Below are 26851 nucleotides of genomic sequence, written 5' to 3' on the forward strand. Positions count from 1 at the left end.
GAAGCTGCCACATGAAATATGAACTATTAAGCTTTTTAAAACTAAAAAATTCAGCCTTAAGACTCTATGAGATTGGTCAAGACTCAATATTTATTAAACGTTGACATTTTATTAATGATTCAAGAATTAACATATCTTTGCTAACCTTTTTGAGATAGTACCATATAGTGTAAATTACACTAGAAAGAAAAACACTAAAATATGCCACAACTTGAAATTTGTTAGTTTAATATCAAAACCAACTCCATCAGATAGGCACTGTCTTACTTGATAGTTTCAAAGAAATAACTTGCCATGGTAACATATTTCCTAAGTAGGGAAACTATTTCATACCCTACAAAAGCTAAAACTAATTTTCTTTCCATTAACCATGCCCTCTCCTGAAAATTGAACTAAAAATCGAAAACTTAGATTCAAGTTAAAGTCTGGGATCATCCCCTCCTAGCTGTTTGCACATTTCAGTCCTTTCACCTGTAAATCTCAAAGGATTACAGTAAGGATCAAAACAACATAAAAAAATAAGAAATGTTTTTGTACACTGTAAAATTTTGTTACAATTCCTTTTACTGTTTAAAATAGATACAAACGTTCTGATAATGAAAATAAACTTTAAATACTGGTAAAAATATTCCCATAAACTAAAAGTAGTAAGTCAAAACTGCTGAAGAAGAATGGTTAGAGAAAGGTTTTTCTTAATCTCTGGCACTGCAGGGTCCCCTTTAACCCTACGTGATAGAATTCTGACCTCTCTAGAAAAGCCTGGATGATGATACTGCAGATGAAATTACAGCTACATGGTTTCAGCCATCACTGAACCACACAGAAACCAAAAAACCATAAAGGGAAAGAGCAGGTTCATTGCTTTTTCACCCAAATTATAGTAACAAATAAAATTAATTTTAATAGCTCTGCCCTCAACTTTGAGATTTCTTTGACTGATCATCAAAATCCTATCAACTCTAAAAAGCTATCGTTAACACAGCTACAGCATGAAATACTCTTCCATGAAAAAAACATTTTTTAAACATTAACAACACAGGAAAATGCTTACAAAACATTGCTGCATAATAAAAATGAGACATAATACAGTAAGTTAAAATCCACTGAGCCCTTACAACATGTCAGAAATTGTGCTGAGTTTAACATGCTTAACCATAATAAATCCTTATAACAGCTCCTTAAAATACTATTAGCATTTTACAGGTGAAGAAACTGAGATCAATCTTTCTGATAAATGACACTAAGGTTACAGAACAGTAAATAAGAAACAGAGGATTTGAATCTATCCAATTCTCATCCACTTTTCCAAATGGCATTCTTAGGTACCCAGGAACTTATTTACACACTAAAGTGGTGACTCAGAAGCCTACACTCTTAACTACTGCATTATACCCCATACATATCATTTTTCTTCAAAAATGTATAAATGAAGATAGGGAAGTGTCTTCACCTTAAGCTTGAGCTGAGATTCAGAAGTGTCTAGGTAAGACCATAGGAATAAATTCTGTCATGGTCTGGGGCTAGTGGAATGGTCTAGGGAATGGGAAGGACCGATCCTCTTGTGTGAGTTAATACTGGCTCTTGGACTCCTAGCCTAGGTTCAATGGAGAAAGATGCTAAGGGAAAAGGCTTAAGTTGTTCCTGTGAAGGAGGCTAAGTGCACAGGGACAATATTTGCGTGATACAAAATCAGAAAAGTCAGGGTCTCCACTTTAGAGTGAAGAGCTGGATCTGAAACAGAGACAATTACAGAAGTGCAGCACCACTCTTGCAGCTCCGTATTTTGAAATTCTGACATTCAAGGACATTGCCTGGGCAAGGATAGCAGCAGACCTCCCCACCTCCAAGTACCATTCTGACCAGGGAATCAACCAGATAGGAACAGGAGAAGGAGGTGAGAAGACTGAGTTTCTGGGGCCTTCAAGACATAACTAGATGAAATAAGGAAGATGGAGGTCTTGCTTCAACAAAAGGGACCAAGAGTTGGTGACTGTTAGTAATTTTTACTCTTTTGTATCCGCTGAAGTGGTGAAAACTGGAGGTTATTAAAAAACTGGAAGAAAACAACAGAATTCTAACAGGTTTGTCACATGGTGATATAATTTCAGGTGATTGCTACTGCCTTTAAATTTTCTGTATTAACTGCCTACAGCAATGAGTGTAATTTTATAATCATGGGGGGAAAAAGGTTTTTAAAAAGTCAACCAATCAGTTCCAGTAATATAAAAATGCTATTTCTACGATTAAATTTCAAGCCTACACCAAAATCTGTGTTTCAAACCTCTAGAAAATTACATCCTGTTATATATGTAAAGTAATTGCCACTCTTCTTATAACTGGGAGTACATTTTGTTACAGTTATACATTTCAATCAAAACAAAAGCAATATTATACCCACAAAATTTAGTATACCCCATTACATTTATGGTATACTTGTAATTTATTATTATTGTTTCAAGATTGGAAGCTCATATTCTTTTGGCAGACTAGTCTTCAAATTTAGGACAAGCAGACCAAGACAAATAGACGTTCTGACCTATAAAATTAACCTCATGAAATAATTTATATCAATCATCGATTATATACAAGGTCGCACCTTACACTGATTCTCAGGCATCATAAAGTAACTTCCTAAAATAATGAAAGCAATGAAATCCATAATTGCTATAGTTCCTGCAGCCTGTCTTTGGAAATTTCTTTTCTCAGGTTATATAGAAAAGCTCATGGGTATTTTTGTAAACATACCCTTACGGTCCATTTCACAGTAAGACCATTTGTAAAAGCAGAAATAAAATCTGAGACACAACCCCAGCTACTAATCCTGTATGATATTTATTTAGAAAACAAGTATCAATTAAAAAAAAAAAGTTTGGGATACCGGTGGCTTCCCTGGTGGCTCAGAGGATAAAGCGTCTGCCTGCAATGCAGGAGACCTTGGTTTGATCCCTGGGTCGGGAAGATCCCCTGGAGAAGGAAATGGCAACCCTCTCCAGTATTCTTGCGGGGAGAATCCGATGGACAGAGGAGCCTGGCGGGCTACAGTCCACGGGGTCGCAAAGAGTCGGACACGACTAAGCAACTTCACTTTCACTTTCACTTCATCAAAGCCTCAGCTTCCTAACAGTGTTCATGAAAAGTATGTTACTGGTAAAGGAAAACTTTAAATTTAGTCATAGATTTCAAAAATGGGTCACCTCCTTACCTGGAGATTTGATGTCCAGCATAGAGGAGCAGGGCCGTCAAAAAATATAGATAAAGCTGAACCAGATGCTGCCTGGGCAAGGTTAGTAGCACAACACTCAAGATATAACCTGTAGTAGAAGTGAAGAGAGATATAAATAAAATTCTATTCTAATTTAGTCTTCCAGTTAATTACACTAATAAAAGGAGCTTGAAGTAAATTACTTTCCAATTAGGTTTCAACAACTTTGAGGTTTTTTACTTCACTACCAAAGCAAGCTTAGCATAGTAAAACCACTTGGATTTTTCTATGGAAAATATAAAGCATTTTTCACTTCCTTTGTCAGGTTTCTCTACTTTAAAATTGAATATATCACACAAAAGTACAACAGAATTCTCCTCATCAACTCCCTTTCCTTGTCTCCTTGTTTCTTCTCCACCAGCTGCCTCAGTCTCTAGCCCCAGAGGAGGAACAGGGGGTCTTACTGTCCCTCTACCACCACATCTGTGGTGTGACTCAGGTCTTATTTCTCCAACTCCAAAAGACCCTCTATGTTCTATGCCTTCAATCATTCCTCTGACACCATCCTCATCCCTCAAAGAACGTGCAGGACTCTTTTCCCCAGTCGTAAAGAAAAACTCATCACCACACCCATTTCTCCTTTTCCTGTTACCTTTCTTTCATTCCAGTGACAAATGTTATAAACTATCTGTACCAAAGCCTCTAATTTCTATTACTCCCTCTTTACCCTTAACAATCTTAGATCCTCTACAAACCCTTGTTTGCTTTCTCTAAAGAAACTTGGAAGTTAACAATTACCTACTAAATAGGAGTCAAATCTAAGACTCAAATTTAAGTCAAATCTAAGACTCCTATTTAAATCCTTGCCCCAGCACCTGAAGCAACAACTACCCTCAAATCTATTATTCTTTGGCTCTGTGTCACGGACTTCCATTTACCCTCTAAATAATTCTCCCCTCTATTTTCTTTTCACCCTTCTCAAGGGAACATAGGAAATCTAGTTTCTGAATAACTTCTACTCTTTATGTAAGTATCTAACTCAAAGAATCTATTTTCCTGCTTCAAATATACCATTCTAGATGATACAACAGTAGTTCTGAGAACCTACTACATAAGCATAAAAACCTTAATCATTTCCTGCTCTAAGTAGACAATTATAGCTCATGATGTCTGAGATAAAGTCCACTTAAACGTTCCCATACAGGAGTATAAACTGAGCTCAGGTCCTCCTCCCTCAACAGGCTGGCTCACCTCCCCCTCCATTCACTCTGACTCAAACCTGAGTCACCTGTGATCACCCAGTCCCACTGAGTCTCTCATCTGTTACCCCTCCTTTCCAGTCCCTATGCCCCTACCTAACCCTTTCTGTAATACAATAATATATGCTGACTGCTATTTATCTTTCAGTCTTTTCCCCTCCTCATCCATCCTATGCTTTGTTACCAGGGTAATATTCTCAAAACCATCACTTTCATTTAGACAACTCCCGCTCTAAAACTTTCAGAAGTTTTAAAGAATCTGCCTGCAATGCAGGAGGCCAGGTTCGATCCCTGGGTTGGGAAGGTCCCCTGGAGAAGGGAACAGCTACCCACTCCAGTATTCTTGCCTGGAGAATTCCATGGACAGAAGAACCTGACGAGCTATAGTCCATAGCATCACAAACAGTTAGACACAACTGAGCAACTAACACTTTAACCTCTCAGTGTTATGTTAAACATCTTGCAAAAATCTGGCCCTGGCTTATTGTCCTCTCATGAATGAGTCTTCATCAGGGCACAGACATCCCTTCTTAGCACCTAATGTGTCCCTCATGCTGAATCGATCATGCCTAAAGTTTAAGAAACAGGAGCTGTGCTAGGCACTACATATTTTCCACACATCCTAACTTTAAGAATCATCCACGGGAAGCCAGAGATACATATTTCTATTTGCTTTTCATTTTGTAAAATAATTTCCTCTAATTAATTTTGTTTATCTCTTTCTCATAGGACTTAAGAAGTATTTAAAAGGATGTTTATTATATTTAGCAAGCATTTTCACTATTTGTGGCTGAAGGATTTTCTAATCAGTCTACTTATTGCATGAAACGTTTCCTTAGATTTTCTGACATTTAATAAACTATCATTTTCCTTTCCAGATATCCTTATCTTTCCCTTCTCCTTGTATCTCATAAAATCAGCTGCCAAATTCTCTAGACTGAACATATTCATTTCATTCTTTCAGTTATTCAGTCATTCAGTCAATCAACATTAGTATGTGTAAAGTATGATAGAGATGCACTGGTGGCCATGGAAAATCCAAGAAGAAAAAAATAAAGAAATCACAGTCTCATGAAAAAACAAACAAGGACAAAAGTGTGTACATCCTTGGTAGTTTCATAAACAAAAATTAAAAGAGCCATGGTTAGGTGATTGTTTGACCTGGACCTCAAAGGGTAAATGGATCTTTACCAGGCTAAGAGAAAGGAGAAACATTCTAAGAGAACAGCAACAGCAGGTCTGAAAGCCACAGAAGTACAAAGGAAATTCTCAGGAGACAGGAAACTGTAGACCAGACCAGATTCTGGTGTAAGTAGAAAGAGTATTAGGAGGGTACTGGGAGATGCTGCTGACAGAGCTGGTGGCTCAGACAGTAAAGAAACCACCTGCAGTGCAGGAGACCCGGGTTTGATCTCTGGGTCGGGAAGATTCCCCTGGAGAAGGGCGTGACGACCCACTCCAGTATTCTTGCCTGTAGAATACCACGGATAGAGGAATCTGGCAGGCTACACCCCATGGGGTCGCAAAGAGTCGGACATGACCGAGTGACTAACTCTAACTAACTCAGGATGAGGTGGCTGGACGGCATCACGATGCAATGAACATGAACTAGGGCAAACTCCAGGAGATGGTGAGGGACAGGGAGGCCTGGTGTGCTGCAGTCCATGGGGTCACAAAGAGTCGGACATGACTGGGTGACTGAAGAATAATTAAGGAGTTTAGCCTGGGCTTATGTTCTCAGATCCTTTAAATACTATAGGTGAGGTAAGAAAATGAAAAACAAAATGGTAACAAAAACAAAACGGTAACAAAAACCCTACGGTTCACCTATATGCCCATTTTCACATTCCAGTGAAAAAATAAGTGTGATAAAATACATTGCACAAGAAGATTTTTGAGAGATTATGAATACTTATGCTGATGTATTAAGAGCTGTATGACTAAAATCATCTGAACTACAATAAACAGCTGACCCTCAAACAATGCAGGGATCAGGAGCACGAAGCCCTCCTCATGGTATAAAACCTGAGTGTAACTTTATAGTCAGCCTTCTAAATCTACAGAGTTCAAGGGTCAACTGTAAACATCATCTAATTAGTTGAAAAATACAAAACTACTGCTGATGCAAATATGCATCATTATTCAGACTATAGGATTAACTGAACCAAACAAACAAACTAAATTGATAATGATGAAGCTTTGTTGTTGTTCATTTGCTAAGTCGTGTCTGACTCTGCAATCTCATGAACTGCACCATGCCAGGCTTCCCTGTCCTTCATTATCTCTAGGAGTTTGCTCAAACTCGTGTCCATTGAGTCAGTGATGCCATCCAACCATCTCATCCTCTGCCCTCCCTATGATAAAGCTAACTCAACAGTAATTTTAAAAAGCAAGACTACCAGCATTTAGAAATAATGATCTGCTTAAAATAACATTGGTGAACCTTCCTAACAAAATACAAGAATTTCTGCTATTTAAAGGGTTATTTTAGTAGTGGAGAGAAAAAAAAAATGAGGACATGGAATAAAATAGTAGCTTTGGATATGAAGTTGGCAGGGCCATTTATGGGGTCGCAAAGAGTCAGACACGACTGAGCAACTGAACTGAACTGAACTGATACTTAAATAGGTCTTAATGGTAATCTACTGGTGAATGGTTGAGAAAAAGGAAGTGAAGATGGTTCTGATGTCTCCAGCATGGGTAACTGAAAGGATGGCTTTGCTACAAAGACAGGAAATACTTAAGGGGGCAGAGGCCTGAGGTTAAGTAAAGGTGATGAGATAAGTGATAAGTTGAGGTGCTTATAAAATATTTAGGTTGAGATAGCTAACGATAGTTAGAAATCATTTATTCATCACCAGGCACTAGTTAGGTACTGATAATACTCAGATAATAGACACCACCATTCCTACCTTAAGGGAGCTAACTATTTAGTTGGGAAGATAGCTAGGCTTATGGACCCTTAGAATGTAGTACAGTAAGTACCATGGTGGAGATATGAACTGGATACCATGCCATCAAAGAGGAGGACCAATAATGGAGACTGAAGTGGTCAAAAGCAGTGAAAAGTGGAGATAGAGATTTGTAGCCAAAACTATGTGAAACCACCCCAACAACAAAATATGAAAATTAAACACAAATCCTAGGAATATCAACGCTAAAGAAGGAATCCAAAGATACAGCAAAAGACATAGAAGGAATGATTAATAATCTAGAAGAATTTAGAAAGATTTTTCAGAAGGAGATTGTGGTTAACAGTTTCACAAACATGGAAAGGTGTACAAAACAGGGATATAAATGAAGTTTGAGTTTTACCTTTTAGGTCACTAATGATTTTAGTGATCATAGTTACAACAGAACTATTCTCATATGCACTCTTTTCTTTGCAACTGCTACAAGCCCATGCTAGCTCTGGATCTCATTACCTGCTGCCAAAATTCCTAAATGGTCTTCTGTCTTCCAGTTTCTCCCCTCCCCAATCCACTATCCTAGCCTACTCAACACTGACTAACCAATCTTAAGATGCAGCTCACCTGCTCTAAATCCCTTACTGACCCACCACCATCTATCAAGTTAAGCACAATATCTAATATTTGCATTCAGGCTTTTCACAAATGGCCCTATTCCCCTTTTCAATATTATCTCTTTTCTCCTTTATATATCCTACACCCTGCAAACAGTTCTATAATTAACATCTGGATAGTTACTCTCTGCTGTCCTCAGACAGGACCCGCACTGGAAAGCTTCTGATTTCAAAGGTACAATTATACTCCATTAACACAATTATTAACACTCTCCACCTTGATTTTTAAGCTCTTAATAACAATTAGAGGATATAAAGGAGAAAAAAAACTCACAACAGTAAAAAAAAAAAAAAAATTAGGAATGAACTGAAAAATAAAGTCTAAGGGCTATATAAAGAAAACTTTAAAACATTCCTAAAGAGTTAGCACCCTTAAGCTCTCTCTTTATGCTAACTTAACTTTTAATAATAAGCAATCTCAGCGAACAGGTTAACAGGGCTGTGTTTGGAAGATTAAATAACTGGGAAGTTCATGTAGAAAACTAACAACAACAACCAAAAAAAACTCAGAGAGGGAAATAAAGAAAAAGAGACTAACTCTATCAGACAGTAAAATAAAATCTAAATCCTCAATAATAAGAAATGAATAGAAATAAAGTTCAGAAATGGAATAAGACACCCTGTAAATGCAGATAAATTCTAAATGCAGCAAAGATTTAAATGCAAAAATGGAACAACAAAAAGAATGCAATAAAACATGATATACATCTTTATAAACTTAAGAACAGAGAAGGCTTTTTCAATTGATTAAAAATCCTAAAGATACATGAAAGAAAAAATGATAAATTCAATCACATTAAAAACAAATTTTGAGTGTCAAAAATATCTTTAGCAAAATCAAGAGAACTGAAATTGGAAGAAATTCCAACTCATCACACAGGGCTTATTTCCCTAACATATATCAAACCCCACCAACTAGAAAGAAAAGGCTAACAGTCCCATAGAAAAGTGAGCAAGGGGCAAGTACTGGCAACTCTCAAAGGAGGAAATTGTAAATTTTTTAAACACATGAATAAATTCAATCTCATTCATAAGAGAAACACAAAGTAAAACTACATTTAAAAATAACCATTTTTCACCTACAAGGCATGTCATGTTTACTAGTTCAGTCATGTCCAACTCTGCAACCCTTTGGACTGTAGCCCGCCCAGGCTCCTTTGTCCACGGGACTTTTCAGGCAAGAATACTGGAGTGGGTTGCCATTTTCCTCATCCAGGGGATCTCTTCCCAACCCAGGGTTGAAACCCACGTCTCCTGTGTCTCCTGCATTGCAGGCGGACTCTTTACCTGCCGAACCATCAGAGAAACCCACTGAGCAGCCAAATATTAAAGCTGGGTAATACTGTTTTGATAAGAAAATGTAGATTTCAGGAAGCGTCAACAACTGCTTATGTAGGTACAAAATAGTCTGTAGAAAGCAGCATCAATCAATAGTCCCAATGGATGTATACTCTTTAACCCAGCAGAATCACTTCTAATAACTCATCCATGGCTATCTTTGTACCTGTTGAAATGACAGCTATACAAAATTAGTACAACACTGAATGAAACAGTAGAAGGCAGAAGCTATCTAAAATGTCCTCCACTGAAGTAATTCATGCAATAAATTCAAGACATAAATTCATGTCTTGTATGGTAGACATACAAGAGTACTATGCCCCTATGAAACAGAACTGGAGGGCTGGGGAAGAAAGTGAGGCGTCAACAGTTCATCAGAATCTTAAGATCTGGCAGATGAGAATGTGTCAGCATGAAAAAACAGTGAATATCTAAAAATAACATGGCTCTATGATACATCATTAAGTTAAAATAAACAAAAGGTTCAAAAGAGTAATGTACTACGTTATCATCTAAAAAAGAGGAAAGATTTATATTTTTATCATTTATATATCAATATATCTTTATATTTACTTACACATACATAAAATATCTCCAGAATTATGCACAAGAAAATAAAAACAGCTACTTGTTGAGACTCAAAGTGAGAACTCAGTAGATGAGGAACAGAGACAGGAGGAAGGCACTTTTCACTGTATACTTTTTATGCTTTTTGGTTTTTGAACATAAATTACAATTTCTAAAATCCATTTAAGGGTGAAATTCTGTAAATTGGAACATTACATAAACACTACATAATGCTCTGACAGAGAGGTTACTGTAACCAAAAATCTGTTCAAGCTGAAAATGTCTACTTGTGCAATCACTGAGCTTACTCTACCATAGCATATAATAAGTGTATTTAAGAAGGCTCAACTGAGTTCCCAAAGCCAAAGAGTACAAACTGCAACTGTACGAGAACCCATACAACTTCTAAAATGAATGTTTTTGTTTTTGCTGCTGCTGCTGCTAAGTCGCTTCAGTCGTATCTGACTCTGTGCGACCCCATAGACGGCAGCCCACCGGGCTCCCCCATCCCTGGGATTCTCCAGGCAGGAACACTGGAGTGGGTTGCCATTTCCTTCTCCAATGCATGAAAGTAAAAAGTGAAAGTGGAGTCGCTCAGTCACGTCCAACTCTTAGCGACCCCATGGACTGCAGCCTACCAGGCTCCTCCGTCCATGGTATTTTCTAGGCAAGAGTACTGGAGTGGGTTGCCCTGTTATTAGGTAGCTGTTTTTATAATACATACTTCAATATATTCAGAAATAATATATGTGGTAAGTACATTTTTAAGACCACAGAACAAACTACTTTTGCTGGATTAAGCGAAATATCTAAACCAAGTACCCAATTGTTCTTCCACAATAGACTGGAATTATTTTCCATAAACTGACTAACATACAAACCTTTAACAAAGGGCTGAGAATTAGTATTTTGCAGCATAAAAGAACCTTCTCATTTCAGAGGCTTTCCAAGGTAGTGCCAACTGAGAGAGAGAAGTCTACTGCGCTCAGATTCTGTCTCTAGTGCAGTCTTTTCTACTGTACCATACTCCTTCCCACAATGGCTTACTTGGTAATCTCTCAGAGCTACAAGGGGTTCTCAGGGCTAAGCTTTGAAACCTAGAAAGGCCTTTTATAGATAAAAAATAAATCTCAAAAAATAAATAAATAAATAAATCTCAGAGACAGGGCAACCCTTAACAATTTTATAAAAGATAACCTTCAAAATTTTTTTTAAAAAGATATATTTGTTGATAGGCAATTCTAATAACAAAAATATTAATAAAACCACTGCAGCACATCATTTAAGCCACATCTTGAGTTACTGATGTTAAATGAAATTATACTATCTCTATTACTACATATAAAACAAAAATTAACCTAAAAATTAAGAATCATGACTTTTACTCTAGATGGACTTTATCTGCTTCCTAATTTTTTAATTTCTGGCTCCACTCCACAGCATATGGGATCTTCCCAGACCAGGGATCAAACCCATGCCCTCTGCAGTGAAACTACAGTTATCTTAACAACTGGACCTCCAGGGAAGTCCCCTGCCTGTATATCTTGAGTTTAATTTCTTAAATTTCTTCACATTATTTCTACCACTGATTCAAAAAAAATCATATCAATTATATATTTCAAGCATTTTTTAATAGATATTATGATATAATCTTCCACATTTCATTTAATTGAAACGAATACTATACCTTCCAATGATATTAATGTTTTGGAAGAAAAAAGAATGTTGCTTACTTTCTGGACTTCCCTGGTACTACAATGGATAAGAATCTGCCTGCCAAAGCAGGAGACACAGGTTCAATCCCTGGTCTAGGAAGATTCCACATACTGAGGAGCAATTAAGCTCATGAGCCACGACTACTGAGCCCAAGCTCTAAGGCCTACAAGCCACAACGACTGAAGCCCCTGCACCTAGAGCCTGTGGCCCCAACCAGAGAAGCCACTCCTCAGTGCAACTAGAGAAAGTCTGAATGCAGCAGCGAAGACCAAGCATGACCAAACATAAGTAAATAATCTAAAAAAACCTTACATTCTGACTTACTACCAAAACCCAAATTAATGACAAGTTTAACAGGCCAAATGTCTGGAAAGAGCTTCCCAGGTGCCGCAGTGGTAAAGAATCCACTGCCAGTGCAGGAGACGCAAGAGACACAGGTTTGATCCCTGGGTCGGGAAGATCCCCTGGAGTAGGAAATGGCAACCCAGTCCAGTATTCCTGCCTGGAAAATTCCATGGACAGAGAAGCGTGGCAGGCTACAGTACATGGGGTCACTAAATGAGTCGGACATGAATAAGCACAGCACAGCAAATGTCTGGAAAGGTTCTTTCCCATTGTTTAACTCTACTGTATTAAACTCTAATACATGTTTTCTTTTGTACATATCAATTACATCTAATAAACCAGAAGCAAAAAATAAATAAAAACAAATGTTTTCTTCTGCTTTCCAGGGTTCAAAATTTATTTCTCAGCAAAATAAATCCAACTGTATTTTCCTCTACCTCTAATAATTCACATGCAATTGTGAGACAAATAAGACTATAAACATGATTCACAGACATTCATCACCAACTGTATCACTGTCACTTCAATGTAAAAGGACATGATTTTACCCAAATTAAAGAGTATACAAAGACATAAATCAGAATACTCACTAAAAGCTTAGGAAACAGGATGTAGACACGTACCTACATAATGCATATTGAGAGCCAAATACTTGTACTGGAAAAGAGGGTTGTTATTGAGGCTACTTCTTTGGATCTGCTGGAAGAAGGAGCTGACATCCCATCTGTACAGGACATCCAACAGCATGATGCTTGGCACCCGCAGGGCCACATTTAACACTGCCTCCAGTTTCTCCTTTGCAGCCATGTTTTTTCTTGGAGCAGACCTAAAATTCAGGAGATACAATATAAAGGAGTAAGTCACCTCAAATAGGTTTTAGATATCCTTTTATCTAATGGAGTACACACTACAAAAACTATGTTATAATGTAAAAGGCTCCTTAGACGCATCTACTACTTCCAGATATTTAGGAAAAAAGCTTTCTATGTTTTCACATGGACTCTCTTGGGTCTGCTCAACTTTAAGGCTCTGAGGAAATGTTCGGGCCTCAAAATTTGTGTTTTAAAAAGCTTCTAATTCCAAATCTAAGCACTTAACAAAACAGCCGATAAAAATATGGTAGCCTTTGTCCAATTATCTTGAGAAGGAAAATTCATTCCTATAAAATTCCTTGAGAACTATGCAGCCTTTTTTAAAAAGAGCATATTTTAAAGTTATTACATGAAAAAGCCTAAGTTATTTAATAAAAATATAATAACTGCACATTGAGTATACAGCATCTCACAGTCTATCCTGTTCTTTATTACTTAAAATCAGAACTGAAGTACTCAATTTACATGATACAGATACAATGCAGAGAACTCAAGATATAGGTAAAGGTAACATGATTTGCAATACTGTTTCCTTGTATCATTAAAATTAACTTTTATTATATCATTAACTTTTAGGGCTTCCTTGGTGGTCCAGTGGTTAAGAGTCCACCTTGCAATGCAGGGGACACCAGTTCGATCCCTGGTCCAGGAAGATCCCACATGCCATGGGGCAACTACCAGTTCGATCCCTGGTCTAGGAAGATCCCACATGCCATGGGGCAACTAAGCCTGAGCTCTGCAACAACAGAAGCTGTCACAATGAGAACCTATGCACTGCAACTAGAGAAATCATGCACATAGCAACAAAGACCCAACAGAGCCCAATAAATAAATAAATAACTCTTGAAGGAAAAAAAAAAAACCCTCTTAGTCTGAAATTCCCACCATCTGCTTTCAAGGTAGGAAAAAGCTCATCAAATTCTTCCCTGTGACACACAGACATGCTGGCACATGGAAGAAGTCAGGCACTGTGAGTCTGCAGCCTCTGTCTTTGCTTAGCTGTTGATTAGCAGTGGTGAATGAGGGGCTTTTGAAAAAAAAAAAGGAAGGAAGGAAATGAAGCATCTGCCAGACAATCTACTATATAAAGGCCAACTTAGTGTAATACTGCTTTATATGATAGAGCTGCAAATTAATCCAAGGAATTACAGAAAAAAAGACAGAAGTAAAGTGGTAATGGATAATTTTAGGAGTAAGGATAATTCTAGATTGTTGGCTCTGACAATATCCTTTTAAGAACTTTGCTGAGAAAGCAAAATACATTTCTAGCTTTGGCAGTAATTTCAGACATTACAGGACAAATGAAAACATTTATTTCCAAAGAAAATTATAGTGACAGATTGCTATGCTATGGTTAAATATTTGTCAGTATTTCCATTTCACCCTCTAATTTTCATAGCTTCCCAGCTCAGATAGTTGTGGGGGAAGTGCTGCTCAGTTTGCCACACCATTAACACAAGTTTTTCCATCACTAAACTGATTTATTATATATCATTCCCACTACTCAAATGTTATGTATGTCCTACCAATAATGCAAAATTAACTTTTTTTATAAATAAATACTGTAATTCTGATTACTTTAAATGAACAAGACTACTTTAAGAATTTTCATACATAAGAAATGGATGGGAGGGATAAACTGGGAGATTGGGACTGACACATTGCTACTTATAAAACAGGTAACTAATATGGACTCACTGCACAGCGCAGAGAACTCTAGATTCTCAATATTCTCTAACAGCCTATATGGGGGAAAAAAATCTAAAAAAAAAAAAAAGAATTTACATATAACCGATTCACAGTGCCATACACCTGAAACTAACACATTATAAATCAACTCTACTTCAAGAAAAAAAAATTTTTAAACAGAGTATTGTCAGAGAATCATAACCAAATAGCTGTGTCCTAAGGGAGGGGAAACAAAGCACTGAAAAATAAAATCTTGAATCAACATTTATTACAAATTATACCATTTAGGAGCCTACCTTTCTCAAAGCTCGTGATATTATTAAGAAAAAAAAAGTCTAGGAAATATTCACATTAACATCCTTTCAACAGTGGCCCTGGGGCGATTTTTATTCCCCTCTATCTTTATCTGTTTGACAAATGTTTCAGTATACTCATATATTACTAGGAAAAGTGTAATATAATGTGCCTAGGCTATCTAGATAACTTAAGGAAATACACAGGAAGTAACTACTTACTGTGGTGGTCAACCTGGTAACTCAGTGCACTCTTGGGAGTTCATTTCAAAGTACACAAATGATAGATTTTTTTTTTTTTCTCACAAACCACCAGTCACGTGTGAAAATTGCCATGGTCTGTACCAAGACAAAAATATCACTGACAGACTTTATTCAGTAATGGAAGAGTAACTATCTTTCCATATTCTATATTCCAATATGAATCAATATTGCTTTTGTAAGTAACAAAAAAGGGGACAATTACTGAGTTAATATTTGTGGTCCATATTCATCTGACTTAGAGCCTTCGTATGTTTTTAATGTTTTCTTGTTTTTAAATGTGCCCAGTTTCACTACTTATTGTAGCTCTTGAAGAGCCAAAGAAAAAACACTACACAAAATAACCAATCCTACGTCAGAAATCAAGATCCAAAATGCTAATGGAAAAAAACTCCCTAATTCTTACAAAGGACCATATCTCTATTGCAAAAGAAGGCCATTAGCAGAATGGTATATGCTTCCCCTTAAATTACCACTATTTCACAGACAAGAACAGAACACAAATGGGACAAGAACAGAACACAAACGGAACAAAAATAAAAAGAAAATCGGGTCCCTAAACCTACTGATAACAGAAGAACATCCAAGACAGACACCTAAACTCTACTGCCTGGATGGAATGAAATATCCCCTTTAACAACAAATATATTGCTTACTAAATGTTTCAATTATTTCTGTATGTGAGTGACATTTCAGTAAGTCTTTGGCAAGCTGGCCATGTATAGGGACGTGGAGGAAACAAATTTAATATACAGAAAGCTGAATCTAAAATGCTACCAACAAGAGCTATGGAAAGAAAAAGGCAGGGGTGGGGGGGGGGGGGGGAACCATTGTGGACCATTCTTCACAGAAATGCCACATGATAGGGTGTGACCATTACAAATAAATACCATACACTACACTCGAGCTCCACACACTAAACTAACAGCTAAACAAAATGTTGAAATATATTTTATTTGCTGAAACCTGAAATTACTCACGTGTGCCAAATCACTCACATCTGCTAAAAGACTAAATTAAAAACATGAAATAAATAAAAATGGAGCCTTCTCTCCTGGGGTGAAGAGACTGCTATACCTCTAAGATGTTTGGTTCAATCCTAATTTATCTTTTTCTAAGCTTTGTTAAACAGAGCTAGGGAGCATATTCTAAGTCAGAATAAGCTCAAAATTCTCCCCAAAACCAAACAATATCAACTAACCCTCAAAAATAAACAGAAGAGCTGAAGGCAAAGAAAATTCAAAGGCTTAACACTCTCTAAAGCCAAATATATAAGATACTCCCTGCCTTGTTCAGTTATGTACATTTTGCCTTCTGTGTAAGATTTTTAAATTTCCTCCTTGAAATGTGGAAAGAACTGAGAAAGTAACATTCCAACAAATTGTCTCTGAAAGTAATGAAAACTAAATGTGACTCAAAGATGATTTACAGTGAAACAGCTTTATAAAAAAAAAACCATCCCTTTCCAGTAACAGAAAAAGAAAGGCTTAACAAAAGCTAACCAAAAACAGGACCACAGGATTTCATTAAATGACATTGCTAGGCTTGGAAGCAGCAAATTGCTACCTAGGAACACAAGAATGTCCTGTACCAGCATAATGCTGCACAATTCATCATTCACTTTTGTGGTTTAGGATACACTGGGGACCTCACTCTACATTTTTCAGAAAATACTAGATTTTTAGTTTTGAATATGAAGAAATCAAACAAATCATCAACAATATGAAAAATATAAGTTTTTAACGTCAGAGCTCTTCTCATCAGCTGAAGAATTATGCTAAAAAATAAGAAATGAAAATGTTCTTACCCAAAAGGGAAGAGAATTCACATCTCCTAGAAAAAACAAAAATAAGAACGCCTTATAACCCGATTTAAAATTATTCAGTACAATATTAGATAACTCCAAAAGTTTTTACACCTTTCCTCCTCGGCATAAGGAGAAAAACAAAAAACTATCATTCATCATGAGTCTCCTTTCTCTGTTCAATCCAATTTGGGGGGAAAAAAAATTCTACCATCAGCTAAAGCCAATCTTAATATGAAAGACATTTTCTGGCTGTCCGGATGTTAGGATGGTAAGCCCTGAAAACGTTGAGGGCAGAGCTAAAGCCTAAAATCTTAAGTAAACTCAGCCAAAAACTCAGATACCGCGGAGAAAAACGCACTATCTTACATAAGCATTGGCACACGTTTTAAATATAGCTGATCCTTCCCACTCCCACTCATTGCTAGCGAACTTTGTGTATGTACAAATAACTACTAGCGATTCTGTGGTTTCTGGTCATCTCCAAATCGGCAAACATCCACTCTGGGAATCCACTCTGAATACAAGGGCCATCTTTCAACTTAAGCAGCCAGACAGAGGAAACAGAAAACTGCTATCTCTGCCATTGGGCGCTCAGCCTGGGTCACGACTGCAGCACCGACAGCTCATCCTTTGGGCAGGATTCAAGATTCACCAGAACTGCACAGTCCGTATTTTAAAAAATAAGAAGACACACAGTCCCTCTCCTTTCCTTTCAAACTAGTTTCCTGTTTACGGCAGACTGCGATGCAAAGCCATCCATTAATCTTTGATGCCTTCTCACAGCAGAGCCCCCTTCCTCTCTCCCCGAACCGCCTCCCCCGCCCCCCACGCCTGCTGATCTCAGCCGCGTTTGAACTATAGTAACCCCAGCCCAGCTCGCTGCAAAGCAAGCAGCGCAGCAGCAGCAGCGGGGCCAATGCCGCCGCGGGGCTAGGGGATTACGTCCACAAAAACTCTGCCAGGAAAGAGGCCCGTGCCAGGGAGCTCCCCTCCCCTCTGGCCAAGGATGCTGGCTCCGCCGCGCCACGCACCAAAAAGATTCTGAAGGAAGACGCGGGCGAAGTTCTTCATCCCTGAACAGAAAGGGGATCTATTCCCAAAGGGCGGGCAAGGGTCTTGGGATCCTTGGTTGAGAAAAGCAAAAGTGGAGAGGGATGCAGAAGGCCTGTCAAACGAGAGTAGCAGCGATGGGAACAAAAAGGAAAGGATGAGGACCGCTCATACAGTAAAAAAAAAAAAAAAAGGGCTGACAGACATGATATAGTGCAAATGGGTCCCTATTTGAAGAATGACTTGGCAGGCCTTTCTGCACCCCAAAACCACCTCAAACCGAATGAAAGGGGGGAAGCTGAGTTTGGGGCTGCGTAAAGCAAAGAAGAGGAGGGTGAAATAAGCAAGGGAGGGAACCTCGTGAGCCAAGTGGACAAAGACGCAAAAGACCGAAAGTTGGAAGTGGGAACTGGAGGAAAGGAGCTGGAAAGGAGCAGCTGGAAAACGGCAGCTCAGAAGGGGCTTGGAAAAGGCCCCAAATGGGGTCCTGGGAGGCGACGGGGCAGCGCTCAGAGCAAGGGCATCTTAGGAATGCTGGGGAGACGAGGGCTCTCTCCGGGAGGGTGGGGTTGGAGAGGGGCCGGGCAAGGCCCGGGAGCTGGGAAAGGGGGCTCTGAGCGGGGACCCGGGAGGGGAGGACAGAGCCGGAGAAGAGCCGAAGCGGGGGCCAGGAGGGCCGAAGGAGGGGCTGGCGGCTGGGAAGGAGGGGGTGCTCCGGGTGAAGTGGGGACGAGGATGGGAGAAGAGGAAGGAGGCGAACGGGGAAAGGGGCGAAGGGGGAGAAGAGGACGGAGCGGGCGACGGGATGGAGGAAGGGAGTGAAGAGGGACGGGGGAGGGGGAGAAGAGAGGATGCAGGATGCGGGCGAGGGCGCCGGGAGAAGAAGGGGCCGACCCGGGCTGACGGCTCGTTCACCTCAGGCTGCGGCCTCCCTCCCCACGGGGAGGCGCCGCCGGCGGACAGAAGGGCTCCGCAACTCCCCGGCTCTCTCGCTCGCCTGCCCTCCCGCTCTTCTCGGGCGGCGGCAGCAGGGGCCGGGACGGCGCGGCTCACAGCGGCGGCTTCTCCGCGCCGGGCCTTGGATGCTGCGTCTCGGGAGGCGGCGGCAGCGGAGGCGGCAGCAGCCCGACCCGTGCGGTCACCATCGTCCGCGGCGGCAGGCGCTCGCGGGCCGAGCTCCTTAGCAGCCGGCGGCAGCCATGGCCTTCTTCGTTCACTCCTCCCGCCCCCGGCGCTCTGCGGCGGCAGCAGCCAGGCTTCAGTGCTCTGCGCCTGCGCGCGGCGCTGCCAGCGCGGCGCGCCCCTCCCCCGTACGGGCGCGCGTGTGCGCGCCCTCGCGCTCACTCACAATCGCGCCGTCGGGTGGTACCCGCGCCGTCTCCGGTACGCGGGTGGGAGACACACGCCTCCCGCAGCCTACACAGCCAGGCTCCCGCCGCTATGGACACGCGTGCCATGCCGACATCTGCACGCGCACTGTGACACGCACCATTCTGACACACGTGCGCTCTCACACTCCCCAAACACCAGGAGCCACACGCGCTCACACCCACACTTACCTGCCAAGACCACGTGGGAGAATTGGAGAGGCTGATCCTTAACCCGATGCAACCGCAGTAGCAGAGATTTTTTTTTTTAACTCCCTACTGACTGGTCTAGACTGTCAACTCCTTGGCGTCAGAGACCGTATCTGTGATGGCTCAGCACTGCCTAGCGCAGAACAGGCGCCCAATAAAACTTCCATTGAATAAGTGAGTGGATATATGAATAAGTGAATTGGAACTATGCATTGAGTATCTTTAAGAATTCCAACTCTGGTTTAAAGAACTTGTTCAAAGAATTTTACTGTTGTATGTAATTAAATGGTACGTGTATGTCCTGTCTTTTAGTCTAAGGTTAAAAACAAATTAAGGTACCATCACACTTCCCAAAATTAGGAAATCCATTTGTTCTGTCAAAATCACTAGAACTGACAAATGTTAACATACCTTGTGGGGCAGGAACTGTTCTCAATTTACCCACAGAAAAAAGCCTGAAACACATTGTTTGTACCGAGAATGAATCAATAACGTTTCTGGTCTTCTGGGCTTTATCTACTTCCTTGCCTCAATGACCCTCAACAAATTCCCTCAGCCCCTTCAAAAAAAGAAAAAAGAAAAAAAAGCCCTACATGGTTCCTTCCTCTTTGGTTAGTTCCTAGACAATCACTTTGAAGTTGGCAATGCCTACAGGCACAGAAGATCACACACTCAGTAGTGGATAAAATGTTGCCACTAGATTGAATCATCTTGAAATTGTTAAGTCTCAACTTCTGCCTGTTACAAAAGAAATTAAGGTCCTTCCACCTAGATCTGTGTTGGAGGCCCTCCTTGGAAATTCAAGCCTTTGGCATTGGTACGCTTAAAGGTAAACCCCCAATTCTGAGACATCTTTGCATGCTAAGTCACTTCGGTCCCATCTGATTCTTTTGAGACCCTGTGGACTGTAGCCTACCAGCCTCCTCTGTCCATGGAATTCTCCAGGCAAAAATACTGGAGTGGGTTGCCATGGCCTCCTCCAGGGGATCTTCCTGACCCAAGGATTGAAGTCGCATCTCTCATGTCTCCTGCATTGGCAGGTGAGTTCTTTACCACTAGTGCCACTTGGGAAGACCACCTCTCTATCTAGCTAAAACTGTAAACACAAGCTCTGCATTTAGAAAATGTAATTTCTGGAGGCATCAATCAATCAAATTCAGAGTAACTTCCCTAAAGAAATATCCCTAAAGAAATTTAAGTTTTTAAAATTTCTGGGTATTGGCCACCTTTCATCCTTGTGCCTTAGACTACTTAAGAATAATCATTAAGCCTGCTACATGGCAAAGAGGCAGTTTTATGAGTCCCTCAATATAGCCTGGTAAATGAGAAATTACACACACACACAGAATTACAGAGGACACATGACTAATGACTGGAATAGGAAACTGCCCAAGACAGCAAGGTCTTTCCTTTGATTTCCTTCTGTTTTCGCAATTATACTACTGACCCAGTCAAGAAAATGTAAGGCCAAAAACAAGATTACCATGAAGTCAAAACTACATAAACAGGATTTATTTATTCTTCCCAGGTGAATGACAGAATCTTGAAAGTATTCCTTTAGCACTGATACTGGATTTCTGTGTTTGTTTAAATGGAAGCAAAGTCTACCTCAGCTCTGACCTTTCCTTTTTTTAAGGGAAAAATTGGGTTCAAAGTCCTATAACCTTTACTGTAAGTTCCCTGAACTTGTAAAAGCAGGAAAAAAGCCACACTTGGTTTTTATAGCAGCTGCCTATAAATGCTGGGGTTCAAAACAAGCAAAGAAAATTACTCCAGTAATTAAAGGGTTACTGCTATTACACTGCTGCTAATCCAGTTTTGAAAAAGCTCTAAAGAGCCAGAAACAGGTAACCAAATCACACTAAAGAGAAAACCAGCAGGATAAAGAGCAGGGGGTGGGGGGTGGGGTATTAGAGAGGACTGCTCAAATAAATGAGGCAATCGCATGTGACTTTTTTCCTGTTTTTACAATCTCAAATAAAAGAGAGCAAGTACTTTCTAGAAACACCCAAAAGCACACAAATTGGGAAAGGTAAGGAGAAAAACATGGTAAGTACCTGGAACCAAGCTTAAGGATATACCCAACTGCCATATCTTGGTCATAAAAGGAATTAACTTAAAGTGCTAGAAGGAGATAAGTGGAGTGTTTACATTTGTGGAATGGCAGGCAGTTCAGGATTCTAAAGGTTATCTTGGTAGCAGTTTACTCACTCAGTCCTGTCTGACTCTTTTGGGACTCTTTTGGGATCAGTAACCCACCAGGCTCCTCTGTCCAAGGGATTTCCCAAGCAAGAATCCTAAAGTGTGTTGTCATTTCCTTCTCCAGGGGATGTTCCCCACCCAGAGATCAAATCTCGGTCTCCTGCCTTGCAGGCAGACTCCTGCATTTCAAGAAGATTCTTTATCTACTGAACCATCAGGGAAGCCCTAAGGTTATCTTACTGTCCACTAGCCATATTCAACATTGAGGAAGAAGTCAGCTCAGAGTTTGCAAGAGTGTATATTTGTTACAGTTCCAGCCATTCCAAAAGGCTAGTTTCTGAGTTCCTTATAGAATTAACTCTTGCTAATGATCCTAAAAGATGATGCTGTGAAAGTGCTGCACTCAGTATGCCACCAAATTTGGAAAACTCAGCAGTGGCCACAGGGACTGGAAAACGTCAGTTTTCATTCCAATCCTAAAGAAAGGAAATGCCAAAGAATGCTCAAACTACCACACAATTGCACTCATCTCACACACTAGTAAAGTAATGCTCAAAATTCTCCAAGCAAGGCTTCAGCAATATGTGAACCATGAACCTCCAGATGTTCAAGCTGGTTTTAGAAAAGGCAGAGGAACCAGAGATCAAATTGCCAACATCCGCTGGATCATGGAAAAAGCAAGAGCGTTCAGAAAAACATCTATTTCTGCTTTATTGACTGTGCCAAAGCCTTTGACTGTGTGGATCACAATAAACTGTGGAAAATTCTTCAAGAGATGGGAATACCAGACCACCTGACCTGCCTCTTGAGAAATCTGTATGCAGGTCAGGAAGCAACAGTTAGATTGATATTTGGAGAAATATCAATAACCTCAGATATGCAGATGACACCACCCTTATGGCAGAAAGTGAAGAGGAACTAAAAAGCCTCTTGCTGAAAGTGAAAGAGGATAGTGAAAAAGTTGGCTTAAAGCTCAACAGTCACAAAACTAAGATCATGGCATCCAGTCCCATCATTTCATGGCAAATAGATGGTGAAACAGTGAAAACAGTGGCAGACTATTTTGGGGGGCTTCAAAATCACTGCAGATGGTGACTGCAGCCTTGAAATTAAAAGACGCTTACTCCTTGGAAGAAAAGTTATGTCAAACCTAGACAGCATATTGAAAAGCAGAGACATTACTTTGCCAACAAAGGTCCGTCTAGTTAAAGTTATGGTTTTTCCAACAGTCATGTATGGATGTGAGAGTTGGACTATAAAGAAAGTTGAGCGCCGAAGCACTGATGCGTTTGAACTGTGGTGTTGGAGAAGACTCTTGAGAGTCCCTTGGACTGCAAGAAGATCCAACCAGTCCATTCTAAAGGAGATCAGTCCTGGGATTTCTTTGGAAGGAATGATGCTAAAGCTGAAACTCCAGTACTTTGGCCACCTCATGCGAAGAGTTAACTCATTGGAAAAGACTCTAATGCTGGGAGGGCCCCGTAATGGGGCCAAAATCCAAAGAACCTGGATAGCCAACATTGGAAATATAGGGAAAGGAGAATTTTTATGAATTCATTTATTCACTCATCTATTCATTCATTCCTAGTATTTTCTGGGCACTTTGAAGGTTTTCTTTGTCCAATTCAAAAAGAGTTAACTCTCTAGAACAGAAGAACCTTAATGAGATATAAAATGTCATTCACCCTGGCTACCACCATGGTTTGATTTTGAAAGCCAGTTCTAAGAGAAAATCTATAGTTTTCTTAGGCAACATGGTTTAGTAGAGTCACTCTTTTTGAAATATAATTGAGATATAATTCACATACCATACATTATACCTATTTTAAATTATAAAATTCAGTGAGTTTTAGTATATTTACAGAATCGTACAACCATCACTACCATCAATTTTAGAACATTTTTATCATCATCTCCCGTTTAAAGATAAAAATTCCTGTATCCATTAGCAGTCACTTTCCCTTCCTCTAGCCTTAGGCAACCACTTCTGTCTCTACACATTTGCCTATTCTAGATGTTTCATATAAATGAAGTAATATAAGATGCAATCTTTCATGTCTGGCTTATTTCACTGAGCATAGTGTTTCCAAGTTTCATAAATGTTGTAGCATGTATTAGTACTTCATTTCTTTAAATTGCCAAATAGAATTCTATTGTAAGAATATATTATATTTTGTCTATCCATTCATCAGCTGATGGATATTTGGGTTGTTTCCACTTTTTTACTCTATGAACATTTATGTACTATGAGCTTTTGTGTGAAAATATTTTTATTTCTCTTGGGTATAAACTTAGAATTAAATTGCTGGGTTATACAGTAACTCAAAGGCTTTTCCAGTGGCTCAGCAGTAAAGAATCCACCTGCAATGCAGGAGCCACAGGAGATGCAGGTTTGATCCCTGAGTCGGGAAGATCTCCTGGAGGAGAGCATGGCAACCCACTCCAGTATTCTTGCCTAGAAAATCCCATTGACAGAGGGGTCTGGAAGGCTACAGTTCATAGGATCTATGGGATACAACTGAAGCAACTTAGCGTGCATGTACATGGTAACTCAATATTTAATTTTTTGAGAAACTGCCAGACTGTTTTCCAAAGTGACTGTTCCATTTTATATTCCAACCAGCAATGTATGATGAGAGATTTACTCTTACGTTCAGATGTCCCCCACTTGTTAGATGCAGGATCCTGTCTGTTCCAAGTATACAAACGACTTCATCTACCATCTGTAAACAGTATTTACTTCACAGGATTATAACAAAAAATAAATAAACGATGTAGGCTAATGTTTATGTTTCAAAGTAAAGTGAAGTCGCTCAGTTGTGCCCGACTCTTTGCGACCCCATGGACAGTAGCCTGCATCAAGCTTCTCCGTCCATGGGATTTTCTAGGCAAGAGTACTGGAGTGGGTTGCCGTTTCTATTAGTTTCCTTCCTCCCATCTTTGGTATTTGGTTGGCAACAGTTAATCTGTAATAAAGTCAGACAGAGATAAAATTATAACTCCCTATTAACAATGAGATGCATACACCTAGTTGGTGTTAGATAAATATTTTCGTGGATAATTGGAAAAGCAATAGATCTTGTATATTGCTTGAATACCAAAATAAATTTATCTTTTTCTGCCTCTTGTGCAAGTAATGCCTAGGCTGCAGGAAGAAAAAACATAGAAATATGTCAGCTTTTTGTTTGGTCAGCACTTTTTTAGCTTCCCCCCCCAAACATTTTTTATTTCACCAACTTTTTCTTTTGAAGAGCTTCAAATATATACAAGAATTAAAAGAATATTAGAATCATCACTCATATACTCACCATCTTGATTCATTTAACATTCAACATTTGTTAAAGTTTTGAATGTTTGCTTTATCTGTGTGTGTCTTTTGTTGAGCTATTTGAGAGTAAGTTGCAGACATCAACATGTTGCACCCCTAAATGCTCTAGCCTGCCTCTTCTAAAACTAAGAGCTTTTTCCAGTATTACCAAATGCTATTACTACACTGAAGAAAACAAAGTGTAATTCCCTAAATCTTTTTCCCGTCCAGCCAATACTCCATTTCCCCCAATTCTCCTTAAAATATCTTTTACAGACAACTTTTTTTCTAACCAAGATCCAATCAAGTTTCACTCATGATGTTATTGTTATGTCTTACAAGCCAGCTTTGTTTTTAATTAGTCTGAGTGCCTGTGACTATTCTCAATCTCTCACATCAGCAAAGGAAAAAAGTGTTTTGTTGTTGTCTTCAGATTTAAGCTCCACTGGTGTCCCTCTGTCCTGCCCAGTCACTTTCTTTGTCTTGATTCTAAGTAAATCTGAGATGGTTAGTAAAATAAAACTGTGTTGCTTTTCAAGCATGATGATATCTAACTAAATACTGGATTGGCCAAAAAAAAAAGTTCATTTGAGCTATTCCATACCATCTTAAAGAAAAACTCAAACAAACTTTTTGGCCATCCCAACAAATGGCTATTGATTGTCATATATATTAATTATTTCCTGTAATTTCATGGACTACAGGAGGCCATCCTAAATCCAAAAGGGAAGAGCCAATTTGAAAATTTGCCAAAGGAAGTAAAAGAACCCGGGATATAAAAAGAAACCAGGACCTGGTCACCATGTATGAGCCCCAACCTAAGCCTCATCTGAAGCCAGCATGTCCATACTCTATCTTTAATTATATTAGCCAATAAAATTGCCTTTTTTGCTTAAGCCAGTTTGGGTTGCATTTTCTGTTATCTGCAGTTAAAAGAGTCCCAAGGCCTTCAATCATTTCAATTTGCTAGTCAGTAAAATATGCTGTTATGAAGATGAGGAAGTAATTACAAAAAAAATTACGATGATAAGCACAAAGAAACACAACTATTCAACTGAACAAGTTATTATAAAACACAACCATTTAACTCAGCAGTCCCCACCCTTTTTCGCACCAGGGACAAGTTTTGGGGAAGACAATTTTTCCATGGATCAGGGCAGGCAGGGTGGGGAGATGCTTTTGCAATGATTCAAGCACATTGCATTTATTTCTATTATTATTATATTAGCTCTACCTCAGATCATTAGGCATTATATCCTAGAGGTTAGGGACCCCTGATTTAACTACTATCCAGAAATAAAAGTTTGATAATACTCTCAGAAGTCTCCCACATACTCTTACCTATTCACAACTGTCTCACTAACCACAGTGGTAACCATTTTTCTGATTTAATATAGTGACTTGTTTTTTTTTGTTTGTTTGTTTGACCACCTAAGTATGAATCCCTGAATACTGTATTTTCTTTTGCCTGTTGTTGAATTTTATATAATTTTATATAAATGAAATCATATGGTAACTATCCTTTTGAGATGAGCTTTTTCTGCTTAATATTGTGTTTGAGATTCAATTATATTCTTGTGTGAAACTGCAGTTCATTTTCACTGCAGTCTAGATTTCAATCTTATGAATATTATTTATTCAATCTTCTATTTATGAACCTTTGGGTTCATGAACAAATTCCAGTTTTGGTTCCAATTTTGGTTCAAACCAAATTCCAGTTTGAGGCTACTATGAATGCTAATATCAACACTTCTGCACTTGTCTTCTGGGGTATATGTGCACG

At 39.3% G+C, this 26851-nt stretch overlaps 1 protein-coding gene across 3 annotated transcripts in view; it reads right to left on the reverse strand.

Annotated features, from left to right (window-relative positions):
* RNF145 (ring finger protein 145) overlaps nt 1-19191 on the reverse strand; it is a 64597-nt gene extending 45406 nt beyond the window's left edge. Inside the window, exons 1-4 of one of the 3 annotated variants that reach the window (XM_052643035.1) lie at nt 18898-19191; nt 16933-16958; nt 12634-12836; nt 3203-3311 (exon numbers count right to left, since the gene is read on the reverse strand). In XM_052643035.1, the coding sequence (XP_052498995.1) occupies nt 3203-3311; nt 12634-12817 (293 nt within the window). In that variant the 5' untranslated portion in view covers nt 12818-12836; nt 16933-16958; nt 18898-19191. Of the gene's footprint in view, nt 1-2878; nt 3118-3202; nt 3312-12633; nt 12837-16932; nt 16959-18897 lie in introns of those variants that run through there. The other 2 variants (XM_052643034.1, XM_052643036.1) reach the window with 2 other exon arrangements.
* Nucleotides 19192-26851: the final 7660 nt, after the last annotated feature.

Source organism: Budorcas taxicolor, chromosome 7, assembly GCF_023091745.1.
Source record: "Budorcas taxicolor isolate Tak-1 chromosome 7, Takin1.1, whole genome shotgun sequence".
Taxonomy (NCBI): Eukaryota; Metazoa; Chordata; class Mammalia; order Artiodactyla; family Bovidae; genus Budorcas; species Budorcas taxicolor.